The sequence below is a fragment of the Anas platyrhynchos genome, chromosome 4 (assembly GCF_047663525.1).
Source record: "Anas platyrhynchos isolate ZD024472 breed Pekin duck chromosome 4, IASCAAS_PekinDuck_T2T, whole genome shotgun sequence".
Taxonomy (NCBI): Eukaryota; Metazoa; Chordata; class Aves; order Anseriformes; family Anatidae; genus Anas; species Anas platyrhynchos.
The window spans coordinates 14,488,442-14,503,727 of NC_092590.1; the positions used below are offsets into that span (position 1 = coordinate 14,488,442).

The window sequence follows — 15,286 nt, forward strand, 5'->3', positions numbered from 1 at the left end:
CAAGGAAATGAAAGCTTCTGTCCCAGTCTGTTTCTTAAGCACTGTTTCTATATAAGTATCGAACAGATCTTGCTGTGGGATTTACAAAGAATGGATGCATAATTTTGCTGATAAAAATCTGCCCAACCTTCTGATCCCTGTCTACGTCTTTCTCATTCATCCAATAGAAGAAGGATAATTTCTTACTTGATTTTTAGCTCATGAGCACAGATCTTTATCAAAGTTAGCCTAATGTTATCACAGGCAAATTATTCAGGGGGATGTTTGACATGTTATAAATGCAACTACAGAAATCCTTCTATGTTTCCTCTGCATATGTGAATTATGTGTTAAAGAATATTGCTTGAACTTAGTATAAAAGCAAATGCTACCTCCTTTAGCAGCTGTCAGGTAAATTAAAAGCAGAGATAAGAAAATCTGCAGAAGCTCTAAGTAAGAGAAAATGCGTTGATAGTAGCTTAAGTTACCATATAGATGATGTAGTACATAAGAATGTAAGTCCTTTTTGTTACTATAAAAGATACCATAAAAAATGCTTAAATTAAAAATTAAAAAAAAAAATAAAAATCTTTCTGTTATGAAACAAGAGTTCTCCCTCCAAATGTTGAACAATAGAATAAGACAGCCGATAATTGTTTTTTTCCTTTTTTCTTTTTTTCTTTTTTTTTCCTGGCACCTTTAACTGGGTGAGTGATTACATTAATTTATTTTTCTTACCTTTTAGAAAAGACTGGAGGTCTCTGCCCTTATCTTCATTGATTTTGCCTTCCAGAGAAGAAAGAGTCTTGCTTGCATCATTCATGGCAGCAGTAATGTTGTCAACCTTCTTCTGTAGAAAAGTCAGTTTCATCTCCTGGCTGCTAATCTTCTCGTTCATTTTTTGTGTAAGTGCTTGTTCACAAAACAAAATGAGAAGAAGAAAAAAAAAAAAAAGTAACATTACAAAATTGTGAGGGTAAAAATAAAATGTAATTGACTTGAGAGACATTAGCTGAGAGTGCAGTGAAAAGTTTCTGAATTATTAGCCTGGAGTGAATCATCTTGATTTTTGTCATGTATCATGTATTAGTGACATTCAGCAGCACAGCAGTAAATAATTACTGAAGCATCTGTATCCATTATAAAGCATTTATAATTCCAGAAGAGTACTTTGAATGGTTAGCATATTTTAATCAGCATAATGCCATTCTCCACCTAGCACCCTAAGGGTATTCAGTTAACTCTCATTTACCCTACCTCCTTTAACATAATCACAAAAGCATTGATTTTTACTTTCCATTTATAGCATAACTTCATGAATTTCCAAGGCTTGTTGCTGAAGAAACACATCATATTTTCAGTGTTGGGGTCAAAATAAAGACTTGTTCAACAGAGCAGCAAGGGAAAAAGTCAGAAAAACAGCTAATAGATAAATGACTTCAGAATAATTAGTCTGTCACTAAGAAAAGATGTCCAACCTGTTCAGTCAATTTTTTTCAAAACGTGCCCAAATTTTTCCTGGCATTTGTAGTCTCTTCAGGTGCAAAAAGGCCTATCTGAATGCTTGTAAGATACTGGTAAAGAAGGCCTTGATTTTGCAAACTGAGACTTCATGAAACATCAGCTATCCACCAGAGTTTCACAGCTGACAGGAACGAGACTTAGTCTGAGATTTTCAGGAGATATTGAGAAAATTAAATGATTTAATTCCTGTATGCAAAGCTATAAAATCTCTTCAGGTCCTTCAACAATCGAGTTCAAATGGCCTATACACATACATTATACACATAATATACTACACCACATTATCCAAACTATACCATGACTTAACAAATTGCTATGCATAAGATTCTTAAGCAATACAGATAAATATTTATTACTGCAAATTTACAGTATTGCTATTGATCTTTAGTCACTTTCATTATGGGATTAGTGTCTTTTCTCATGGCAGTACACTTATAATCAGAAATCATGTAGGCACAGGCTTAGTGTAAAATACAGGCTGTAGGCACAGGGTCCTAAAGACTACAACAAGAAAAAGCAAGTTAAAAACCTGAATGTTCTGACTAGAATTTGATTCTTAAATATTCTAATATGTAAAAAAATAAAAAAATAAAAAAAATGTATCATATCTAACTCAATAGCATGTGGGAAAATACAGAGAATTCACCAAATGCATCAAGTCGGTACAGATGAATTGTGCCAAAACCCACAAGAATGCTTTCCTGTAGAGACACTTTGACTGTAAAACTCTTAATAGGTATAGCTTGATGAATAACCTGTTTGAGGTTAGAGTGTTAGCATCTCCAGCTGTTTACTTTCCCACTTGGTGTCCACTTAGACAGAAAACTGTGATTATATCTCAACTAAGTAGTTTAGAGTCTGGCAATTCTCCTCAGCTTTTCTCAGCATCATTGTGGAGACAAGCCATTGGTGGTTCTTTTTGAATGCTCCATGGCATAATACTACTCTCTGACAAAGACAAAAAGACAAGTCTGGATATTTCTGCTCTTTGAAGGAGTATCTCTCTTATTTGAATTACTACCATAATAAACTGAGTTGTTTTCAGTACTGGCTCATGTATAGTCATCAGATCTAATAACTGAATGATAATTAATTTGCAGAGTGCAACACTTTCTTCAGTTACATTTCTGTCAGTCTTACTAAAGGGAGTAGACAAGCTTCAAAAATTAACTTGAAACTGTGGTTTATAAATGCTATAGCAGATGGAAATAGAAGCTGGCTTGTTGAGTTCTGACAGCAGCTTACGGAGTGGCAGACCAGGGTAGTCAAATACTCCTGACCCCAGGTTGTGTTTGCAGAGTTGGCAGCTAGAACAGGTATCTCTTTATACTCTAAACTAATCCTATCAATTAACATGGAGTGCTGAGATTTCAGTTTTAGAGTTATTTTTCAGGCCAGAATTGCTACTAAGAGAAGTGTCTCTATTTAACGCTAGTGATCAGGCTCACTTTTTCATATGGGCCCTCTCTGTACTCGCCCATAGAGGAAAACACAAATCAATATGTTCCAAAACCTTATGGCTTAAAATTAACAAATGTGGGCAAAATATGAACATAGTGAGCAAATGAGTAGCGCAATAAGACATGGTCTCAAACATTTGTGGTTTGGAGTGGTATATCGTCCCTGTGTTGCTTAGTTATTTGATCATCATAGATGGAGTAGTTTAAAAAACATCTAAACTGCCTTTGCCAAAGTTCAAAGAGTCACTGTACTGATTTTGAATAACAACAATTTTTTGAGCAACAATTTTTATAAGCAAATACATAACAGAATTGTGTATTCAGGTAATATAATTAACATCACTACATTTTCTTTGAAATTGCAAAGGTAGTCTACACTACTACATTTTTTGTTTGTTTGTTCTTCTGTTAATTCATCTAACTCAGTAATGCAGTGGGTTAAATATTTTTTTTCTTTTTTTTTCTTTTTTTTCTGGTTTTGGCTTTGTCATGGACACTCTATAGTTCTGTCCTGATTTCAGCTGGGATAGAGTTAATTTTCTTCCTAGGAGGTGGTATGGTGCTGTGTTTTGGACTTAGGATGAGAATAATGTTGATAACACACTGATGTTTTAGTTGTTGCAGTGCTTACACTAAGTCAAAGACTTTTCAGCTTCTCACACTGCCCCACCGTGAAATTAGCTATAAGAACTGACCTGGACCACTGGGGTCCTGTGGAACTCCTGGTGTCCTCTCACTGAGAGTTCTGCTGCTTTCAGCCTGATTGCTGTGTAGAAACAATTGTTGTTCTTGAGCTAAAAGACAGACAAAAAGGAAAGGATGCAAGTGAAATACTGAATGTACCTAAATGAGGATTCTGAATCAATTGCTTTCAAAAACAAAACAAAACAATACAAAACAAAAAAACACTGCAGTTTACTCTTCTGTTTAGTACATATGTAACAGAGTACAGAACCACATATTTATTAACATAGTGAACAGCTTTATAAATGTCTTCCTGACATTAGTGAGGGTTGGTGTTAATACTATAAGGTCAGAACTTGCCCTAGAATGAACAGAACATGGAAATATACAGGGCTAAAAATTCTAAATGAACATTTTAGATCAATATAAAACAGCAATACAAATACAATACAAAGATTGCTAGCTATAAAATTATTTACTTGCAGCTATAAGATTATTTTTTTCCTAGGTGAAAGGGATAAAAGTAAAGTTTGTTGAAATTATTTTTTAATTATTTTTTATTTTTGGCAGATTATATAAATCTTCAAATTATAATAAACTTCTCATTAATGTGATGCTTGCAGAACCTAAAAAAAAATGAGAAAAGAAATTATAAAGCGTAATCAGATTCCAGATTCCAACAACTATTATCTGAGATTTTCAACTGGTACCTACATTAATAATTAAACTTAGGAAGGTGGTAAGTTTGTAAATACTTTCTCAGGTCATGGTAGATGAGGTTTTTCTGTGCTTGTTTTACCTCTCAATCCCAAGATACAAAAGCACTTTGTAAAAAGCTGGACTAACATTACTATTTCAGTACTACTGTTGGGGATACTGTCACCCACAAAACATAGGAAACAGCTGATGGTTCTGGGAAATTAAATGAGATTTTCACCTTCAGGACTTAATTCTCTTTCAATTCACTTTCATTTCATGGTAGTGGGGAAAAAATGAAATATGTACAAAGCAGGTTGTAAACTTGTTAGTGTAAATTCAGACCAATTTTTACATGTTTGTTAAATTCATGAAGCATTTTGTATTGGCTGTTGTTCCATCTTGAGCACATCTGAGGAATGACACTTTAGCTGATGTGATTTCCAGCCTTTTAGTACAGTAAAAGAAGAACTTGGATACGGCAACATTATTCTCCAGTTCAAATATTAAAACAGAGTACGACCATAATGTGAGTTTCCAGGGAAACAGAACAAAATGCTGAATCAAGAAATTCTCTATTTTCCACCAGCCTTTTTGCAGTGTATATGAGGATCAATAGATTTCATTTAAGTATGAAGTGTTTGAGGTTGTAAATTAATGGGGGAAGTAACAATTAGAATGGGAAAACATCAAAGGAAATTATTAAATGGACTGAAATTTTCATAGAATTTGCTGAAATGGTCTGATAAAAAATACAAAATCCTTAGTAACAATTTCAATAGGTTCTGTTATTTTTCCATGGCATGATTATTGACAGGAGTTAAATACTTGCATTCACCCCAATTCATTACACAGCATTTACCAGTTGCTGATGTGATGATATAATCTATGACAAAGGAGTCAGTTACTTGCGCATGATAAAGACCAGCTGATCGATGTCCTTTTATTCTTTCATTTTACTGATCCTTCTGTTGCTCTAAATGTATTCAGCACCACTGTTACAGATATCAGATTTTTTATACTATCCATCTTATCTTTCATTCTCCCTATTAAATCAAGTGCCTTACATTGAAGAACACCCAAATGCTTACAGTCAGTTTTATTTGCTTTTAGAGTTTCAAGGACATATATGTATTGCTGCATGATTGTTTTACTAATGCTTTGAACTGCTCAGATAGCTTAATCCCTGTAAAACCCAGGACATAGATATCACCCTGTTGGAGTAAACCAGTAATGGAGCAAACCACTAATGCATTGTACTGCTTCTAACAGCAGCAAGGACCGTAGCCAGCAATTCACACACATACACACACAGAAAACCAACCCAGCTACCAACTGAATAAATAAATAAATAAATAAATAATATATATAGAGAGAAAAAAAGAATTCCCTGGATTGTACATTTATGGAATTTCATCACTGTATAGGAAAGGCACTTCTCATACAGCCCTAGAAATTCAGGAATTTTATTGGTGAAACAAATTCAGAACAGTCAGTGGCAATATAACTTCCCCTTTATTATTCCTCTAGGCTAGCTCAGCCCTTTTCCGAAGAAACCACTTTGGAATCACAAAGGATCACAAAGTAATTAGGTCTTAGGTGCTGATTGGTCCCACAGCTGAGATCCCCATCCTAGATCCCAAACAGCAGCAGATGGGACAGGAGCACCAAACTGAAATACCAACACACACATTCTGTAGGTTCAAAATAGCCATCAAATAACTTGAAATGGGATATGCTATGCTCAGTTTAAGCTAAAATAGAAAATATAAATTCAAAATTAGACTTCCAGTCCACCCTACAGATGCCATTTACAATAAGAAGCTCAAGGAGCTTGAAGGTTCCTAGCACTTCCAAATATCAGGTAACGCACATAGGAATCCAACACTAGGTTCCTGTTGTTGAATATATTGGCCTGGATGTATAATTTTTAAATACATGGGACAAAATTATGTGCAAAATGATTTCAGGGAATATTAAAAATATGAAAATTGTTTCTTTTTCTCTCAATATACTTTTGATGGAGCAGGAGTGTTTCAAGAGAAATCCCTGTGGGGAATTAGGTAGTTTCCTCCCACTCCCTCTCAGAGCACTCCTGTGTTTAAAGGTGAATTGCTACCTTTTGTGTCTGAATCTCACCCCACGCTGAGGACGGCACTCACTCCTGTGCAGAACATTTTACAGCCATCTGCTGGAGAAATGACATCGCTACCAGGCAAGAGAATTCAGTGCTAACAATGGCTACTGTATTGTCAGCAATTTCGATAACAAGCCCTTTGCTCTAAACCACAGCCAGGATAGATGGAAACAAATTACCACACATTAAGTTACCTCACTCCAAAGCAAAGCTGAATGCAGCATGACCTATATTTGAAGATGCATTCTCCAGTTCTTGAAGTTATTTGTGACACATCATGTAGTATCCACTAACCTTATGTCCAAAAATGAAATGAGATTTCCCTCCCACCCCAAAACATTACCACAGACAAATTGTTTTCTCTAACTTAAGGATAAATAGTTAAAATAAAACTGTGCTTAGCAATAATGATACGTCACAAACTGTAACTCAGAACTGACAAGCTCTTTAATTTCAGCAGTTTTGCTCACAGTTAAACATTTGATATTTCTGAATTAAAATACTGTCATTTTGTTTGTTGAATTGTTCGTATTCTGCTGTTCCATGAGATTTATAATAAAGAATTCATGTCTATAGTTTTTCTTTAAACAACAACAACAACCTTTCTTGTAAAGTTGCGCTGTCCATGCTACGCTAGGATACATGTATTACCCAATTTAGGAATGTGTAGCCACCTGGGAAGTAGAGCTGGAAATAGTGATATGAACACCACTTTCTTTCCAGAGGCTCTTCTGTGTCACTCAGTACTGTTACCTACAGAAGTATCTGTAGCCAGTTATAATGAGGATACCAAGTACAGTTTACAAATGTCTAGAAATAGCTGTCAGATGGAAACAAGTTTTTCTGCTGCCTAGAATGTTGTACTGAAATCATTATGTATGGGTTAACTTGGTTTGAGAGGGAAGCTAAAGCACGAGTTTTGAATTAGCGTTTGCTACAACCAATCCACATCACACTAATGGTGCCTTCCCAAGATCCAAAACAAATCATCAGAATACCCCGATTCCCTTAGCACAGAAATCCTTCAATACATGGTTCTGTTGTTAAGCAGATCAAGCACAGACAGGCCACGTGGAGGCCTCAGGGACTCTGGAGAGCCACTGTCAGAGCTTACAACATCTCTCTCCCTACCACTGTAGAGATAGAGTGCCTGAAGACAGGGCTCTTGGACTCCCAGTTGTTCAAGTTCATTAGCTGATGTCCCTTCATGGGAATTGAATAATACAGGCAGGGCTTGTGCTGGTGGTCTGCCCCTCATGGGAGGGAGGATTCCAGTAGCAGGGAAGAGGAGCATTTCTGACATAACACCTTTCATCCCAGTCTCTTTAAACACTTCTACAAGCATTAATTAATTAAATATCCCAGTGCCCCTGTGAGATAAATGTCATCTCAATTTTCTAGATGGGTAAACTTGGGTATGCAGATTATAAGTGGCTTCCCCAAGTTATTCAGCAAGTCAGAAGAGGCTTGAAAACAGTACCCGGGAGATGTAATTTCAAACCCAGTCCTGTAACACTTGACAATGCATTCCTTTATTCTTGTTTTTACATAGCTACCACTACAAATTGAATTAATAGCTTTTTTTCCTGGTCAGTGCTTCCATGTTGTTTTGATGTCGTTTCCATTTTATCAACTGTATTCTGACCCTTTTATAAGCATTTTTGAAATTTATTTTTGCTAATGTTTGAGTTTTTTAAATGCAAATCTTTAAAACATCTGATCCATGCTCATTGGACAGCCTTGCTGACTGACTGTGTCCCCTGTTAATATCTGACTCCATACTCAGCTACACAGAAGAGAGTTCTGTGCCTGCTGAGGTTCTGGCTCTTCAGCATTAAAATTTCCCTCCTGGATGTGAATAACAGTGATTTCTCTTCATTCCTGTACGTTAATTTTTAATCACAACCCCTACTTTACCACTGCTGATTGAATTCCCTACCACATCTAATGGTCTTTCTTGTAATATTCATTCATTTAAAATATGTATGCTGATGCCATATCTTATTTTTCAAGGGCAGCTTGTTTAAGGCCAGCAGCAAAGAAATAGCTATTACACAGATGTTAAACTACAGTCTATTGCCATATGTTTGATCACCAGGGCAGAGGAAAAATGTTCTATTTTATTGAAAAAGGACACAGTTATATATGGATAACATGTAATACTGAGTAAAATTCAGTCACCATTGAACTGAGCAAAATTCCTGCTTGATTCAGAGAGAAACAATGTTGGTACATTATTTTATCATATGTGTGAAACATATTCTTAGATACTGAAACTGAAAGCCAAAGGGTCACAGTGCTGCAGATGAATGCAGTAAGCATTCAATACAGGACCTGGGCTTAATATCCTAGCACTGTAATACTCAATAATTGAAAGGTTGAAAGAAGAGAAGCACTGAATGCAAACTCCATATTTCAGCAAAATGGAATCAGGCTGAAGATTTTGTGAGTTTTAGATGGGAAGAAAGGAAGCGATGTTCTGGTTAAGCTGATCTGGAAATTAGTACAACTCTCACCTACCCATGGATTGGCAGTTTTGCCCACTGTACCCAGGACAGCACTTCCACTCCAGTGATGTTACTATTTTATGCTTAGTTCTGTAGGCCACGTGCGTTGTTGTCTGGGACCTGCAAAACAAAAAACTTTTAAAATCTGTTTTAGGTGACCAAGCAGGAGTTGTAGGATACCTGTACATCAACAATATGTTTTCTTATGTATTGTTTCATTAACCCATTGAAACTGAAAGTGAAGCCTAACTAGGATTTGGTGTTTCAATAGCAATCAGTGTTAGAATTGCATCCTTCAGATCATGTCTACTTAGGGCTGTCAGATTTCTTCCCTGAATATCTTATTCAGAAGTCAAATCTTAATAACTGTTATGTTATTATAATTAATACATACTATACTGGACAGATTGAGTCAAAAATAAAATTGTGAAATCCTGTTTACTTTGAAATCAGTGACAAAAAGCACTTATGATGAATCTATGCCATGCCAGTTCATATTAAGTACATACCAGAAACCTTCCATTCTGATTATTTTTTGTAGGTTTACAGACACATTATTCTGATAAAATATGAAAATTTTCACTCTGTAACTTGCTGAAAGGAGGGTATAGCTATGTAGTTGTGATGCCTCTGTTTTTACTGTAGGTAACTGCAGAGTCAGCGGCAATTTTGTTTCTGTGTTCCATCACATTCTGTATGTCCTGGCTACACCATCACTTTTAGCTTTCTGAAGTTCAGAGAAGTTAGTGTAGAATAAGCATGCTGCAACAGAAAGAAACAAACTACACCAACTCCACTTGTCTTTTTTAAATATAAAGTTTGAATAAAAAGTGTATCAAATGGTTCTGGTAGTTGCTAAACACTACCATGAAGAATACTTCAAATCTCAGAAAATACAAAAATATAATGTCTACAGAACTCTTGGACATACAATCCCTGTCTAAATCATGCCAGAAAGGTGGCATATTTGAAGACTGCCAGACCAAAAAATGCCTTCCCACTGAATTAAAAAAACATGCCATCTTGTTTTATATAGTAGGTAATCTTGTTGGCCTTTCACAAGGAATTCAGTATTGTATATTAAAATTTGTATCAACTTTTGGGAGCTTTGCATATGTCCCCAAACAGCTTTGCCTCTGAGAAAAGGCTTTTCAGCTACAAGAACTCAATAAAGATTAAGGTGAACTGAAATCAAGGGATTTCTTCTCAGTTCTTTAACCATATGGATGCTCTTATTTTATGGTACAACTGCTTTGTTCTGCATTAGTATAACTGATTCCTGAAAGCAACCTTAAAAACAAATGTCCCTAAAAGAAGTTAATCAGAAATAGATACTACAAAAATAACTTCCATGTAGAAAAGACCAAGAAGTGTGTATAGCAGAGACTTATTTACAGGAACAGCCCCATGAACTCATTTTCCTTAAAAACAAAATAATAATAAGAATCAGAGATATTGTGAATCTTCCAGATTGAATTAGAAAAAAAAAAAAGCTGGCAACATTGCAACCACAGGGCTCATCTCACAGTTTTGTGATGCAATTCATTATATTTCAGAGTTCACAAATCCTAAGGACACTTCTGTTCCAGGTTTCACCTCAAAGCTTTAAGCATGTTCAGTCCTACCACCTAGAGGGCAATTTTCAGAACAAGCTGGTTTGTAAGAAGCTTCTGAAGTTTTTCAAGGGAAGAAATGTATTACAGCCTCTGTTTTGCTGGTGCTATTTCAGGATGCCATTTTCCAGTCTCACGCACTAAAATCAAACTTCATTTACTATTGAAATCTAATGCGTGAGAATCCAATGAGGCACTCGAATCACAAAGAACAATCTGAATATGTTTAGCAGTTGTTATTTACACATTGCATTCAGGCCAATTACTTTTCTAGGTTCACTGCCTGAGCAACAAAGCTGTGCCACAAATAAGCACCCAGCAAAGATAGTAACAAAAATATTTATGCCTTTCAGAGAAAGCCTTTTGCTCCAACAATGCACAAGCCTGGAAAAGAGTTTTTCTGTGCATAAGCACAGAAAAGACTTTCTTTCCCACACATGCTTTAAAGCCTTGTACCTTCTCTTGTAGTACTTCAGAAGAGAGGAGAAGGCACTGGGCTTACTTGAAGGCTTTGAACAGATCAGAGGATGCCAGAGTGAGGGTGTACCAAGCCCATATGGCAGAGCTCAAGGATACTTCCAGTCATGAGCTTTTTCACTATGTTGTTTACTTGCTATGCTTACTTGCTTTACTAGCAACACGTCATGATGAGAACTCGAAACACACTCTCTGCTCCCTCCTGTGGTTGGTGGTTTTTGTTCTGCTTGGTTGGTTGTTTTTTTTTTTTTTTTGTTTGCTCATTGTTTTGTTGTTGTTGTTGTTGTTGTTTCGTTTGGTTTGGTTTGCTTTATTTTTTTATTTATTTATTTTGTGTGTGTTTTGTGAATGTGTGGGTGTTTCTTTGTTGTTGTTGTTGTGTTCTGTTTTTAAATTTCTGAAGTTGTGGTTGTATTCATTAGGCATATGTGTCACTCTTAACCTCAAGTACTCTTTGTTCTGTTGTCTACACACCTCTGAGCACAGGATCCAATAAGCCAAGTGCAAGGCTTCGCTCTGCCTGATGAGAAGGTTTCCAGGTTGTCCACTACCACTGTAGGTAATAGTCTGGTATGGACATAAGCACACCAGTTTCTGTAAGAAAGAAAATGTAAATATAATTAAAGTACAAATAACATTTCACACAATATGATATGATACTTAGAGGGGAAGTCAAACTCATAATTTAGGGATAGGATTAAGTTATGAAAATAAAATTTGTTTTCTCTCAGACTGACAGTGTAATCTTAGGCAAATTACTTAGTTTTTGTGCTTCAGCTACTCATTAGCAAAGAAAGCAATCATTTTTAAACCTCTACATCTATTTATATGGTATAACGGATTTTTTATTTGTAAATGTTTGCAGAACACCAAGGCAAAGAAGCCTTTCTGGACTGCAGTAATAACAGATCTTATAATACACCTATATTTCTGACCATAGAATCTGTCTCTCCAGTAGTCAAAGGATTGTTTAACAAGGTTCCTAATCACCTATAGGTTCCATTTTGCAGATAGATATTTCAACTCTTCCTCCCTTTCCCTGGAAATATTGTCAGTACAATTAGACTGTGTTTTTGAGTGCACTTTGAGGTCAAAGACACGCACAACTATATTGTGCCATAGCACTGCCTTTGCCTGTGCCTTTTTTTCCACACCCTTTCCTAGAGGGAAGCTACATATGAAACAACCAAACTGCTAACTGCAGTACAGAATTATGGGAGCTGAAAAGTGTAAGGCCACTTTCCTTTAAAAGTAATTTCAGGTAATATCAGTAATTGCTCTGTCAGACTTCAAGAAGCATGTGGAGAACACTCTCAGACATATGGTTTGATTTTTGGGTGGTTCTGTTTTGACCACAAATGGGTTGGATATGATGATCTTTCTAGTTCACTCAGGATGTTCAGTAATTCTGTACAGGTATGAAGCCTCTTCTATTTCATAGCCGTAGTAAGGGTTCTGCATATTCATACCTGATATTAAAAAACATAATTTTCTCTGAATTGCAGCACTGAGATTTAAATTAAAAAACAAACAAGCAAACAACACAGAAATCTATCAACACATGAATGTCACAGTAAACAATTCTTAATAGATGAATAAAGTGATGCTGGTCCAGACTGGCAGTGTTCTTTTTTGGGGCAAGGGGGGGGACCCCTGACTAAAGATGGCGATTTGCTTACGATTTGCTTATGGTTTAAACTTAATATACAAAATATAAACATCTCAGTTTCTGAATAACTTTCATCAGTTAACTGATAGCATATAAAGTCTGATCAGCAGACATCTGATACACCTCAGTTCAGTACCACACCTCTTTTACTGTAGCAAGTTATCTGTCTAGAAAGTGAGGGACTAAGAGTAAACAGCAGAAAGGTGTCTTACCACATTTGCAAATCAAGACCCAAAACTAGGAGTCAGGTTTTAAAATCTGGGCAGAAGTGGATCATCTCAACCTGCCAGTGCTATGGTTAGGACTTGAGCTCCTGGCTCCCTCTCCTGCATTCTACCCTCACATGCAGACCTGACAGCTCACAAGACCTGGACTAGTAAGAGGAAATACAGCAATGTTGTCAGTGTTGGTCTTTTATGCAGTGTATGTGGAGGTACAGGTTTTAGTAACTGGATTCCATTTCACATCAAAGTAAATCTGATTAATGAAAAAATAAAACAATGAAAACAGGCACAAAAAGCAGCTGCAAAATATATGAAAGTCCTGGAATACAGAGAGGTCAGTTAAAAAAAAATAAAAATCTACTTTTTAAAATTCATAATGTAAATCCAACAATTATCATTACTATTGAAAGCAGCCAACTTCTAACAGCTACTGGAACATGCCCATTTGGAGATGCCCTCAAGGAAAGATCAGTACAATACTTTCCAAACTTAACAGTTAAGGATTGCTGTTTGTTTTTAAAAATAGCCTAAACTCAGTCTCTGATTTCCATCAAAAATTTAACTCAACTTGAACAGATCGTTTCTGTTTAAAATATTTAACTTATTCTTAAGCTCTGTGAGTACAATGGCTGTAGCTGTTCTCACATGACCCAGCAATCTTTGATCAGGCTAAATTGGAGGAAATATCCACAGAGCCCCTGGTGTGACTTATAATTAGGTTTATGCTACCAATGAAATAAGCTCATTAAGAGATGTTAAGAATGTAAATATAATTTTGAAATCAAATTGTCTGAAAAAATGTAGATTTGAAAATAGAAGGTGAAGCATGGCGGAAGAACTATGACAAGCTGTGTTAATGCAAAGGCAGAATGGAAAACAACTCTTTTGCATAACAGGAACTTAAACCTGAAAATCTTCTTTACTCCATGGAATAATATGTTTCAGATCAGCAACACAAGCTTCTAACATGTAGATTTTATTGAAAGCTGCAGGAGTCTCTTGTTTGTTTTGCATTGGGTCTGATTTCAATCAGGAAAACTGTACTTAAAACCAAAACAACATTTTCACGGTGTACAACAGAAATCCAGCCTGGAGAGTGTAGTGCAAGTCTTGACTGGCATAAAGACAATGTGACAGATTTTATCCTTTTCTGTCATGTGCTGACCAGCAAAGCTCGCTCATAGCAAGGTGTCAAAGAATACCTTTCAGTCCTCAGACTTTTGAAATAGCCTCTTCACTTGTGATATTTGCAGTAGTACTTCCAGCTCAAATACAAATATTGCTATACCAAATATACATCAAGTGCTGTTTGACTCTATCTGAGAAGTTGGGCATAATATGAAGAGCAACATTTTTTTCTTGTGCAAGCAATAATTATGCAAGCTCGACAACTCCAGCTGGCCTGAATCTTGGGGATTTTATGGCCATTGCAAATTCAAGGTCTGTGTAGCTTACAACCTGTGGAGTCTGCACACATAGCTGGAGTAAAATACCTACAATTGACAGTGCAAATGGAACGTAGATGGTGCCTATAAGCCTCTCTTTGACTTTTGGGATCTTGCATGTTCTGTAAGGCTCATTTGGACCTTGTATTAATACCCTACTGCATAAGTTCTCTTCTCTTTTGCTTACACCACTCCTATTTCTTTTTTCAACAGAGAAAACATTCCTGTGAGGCATTCCTTCCTTTCCACAATTGGTCAGAAAATAGGTTGGAGATAACTGTGAAATAGAAGATTTTTCAGAGCAGTCGTACGGAAGGGCTGCCCACACTGTGTTTGCTCCATGGCAAGAAGCCCCATGCCCAGGCTACATGAGTTTGTATTAGTATATGTCCTTCTGTCAGCTGGAGAAAAAAAAAAAAAAAAAAGAGGGTGGGGGGACAAATTACTGGAGTGTTTCCTTGTGTTTAGCTGACTCATCCTTGGTGATTTACATCAGACTCCAGTTACGAAGCTATACAGCCTGAATTACTGGACATTTTGCAACTTTAATGGGACTCGATTCTCAGCAAAGAGCAACTTCCTTGTCTGTGTCATAAAACCGTGGAGCCTGGGGAGGTCTGCCCTTTGGTGCACAGTTTCTTAATTTACTACGCAGATTTCCAAAGCTTGACTGGAGGGTATATGAAGAAAAACACCCCAGCTGGTCTGAAGCAACTGTATCTCCATGTCCTCTCACACGTATTTCTGGGCGCTGAATCAGGGGACTGGCAGTCACGCCTGACTGCAAACAAGAGCCCCTAAACTCATTAGTTCTCCGCTGGCGCATTGCCAGCGCTCTTAAAACCCTCTCAATTTTTTAATTTTTTAATTA

The 15,286-nt window shown here is 36.5% G+C and overlaps 1 protein-coding gene across 1 annotated transcript in view; it reads right to left on the reverse strand.

Moving 5' to 3' along the window:
• MMRN1 (multimerin 1) overlaps positions 1–15,286 on the reverse strand; it is a 42,695-nt gene that overhangs the window by 17,074 nt on the left and 10,335 nt on the right. The window contains exons 2-5 of the mRNA XM_005019564.6: positions 11,552–11,671; positions 9,001–9,107; positions 3,659–3,757; positions 718–891 (exon numbers count right to left, since the gene is read on the reverse strand). Of these exons, the coding sequence (XP_005019621.4) occupies positions 718–891; positions 3,659–3,757; positions 9,001–9,107; positions 11,552–11,671 (500 nt within the window). The remainder of the gene's footprint in view (positions 1–717; positions 892–3,658; positions 3,758–9,000; positions 9,108–11,551; positions 11,672–15,286) is intronic.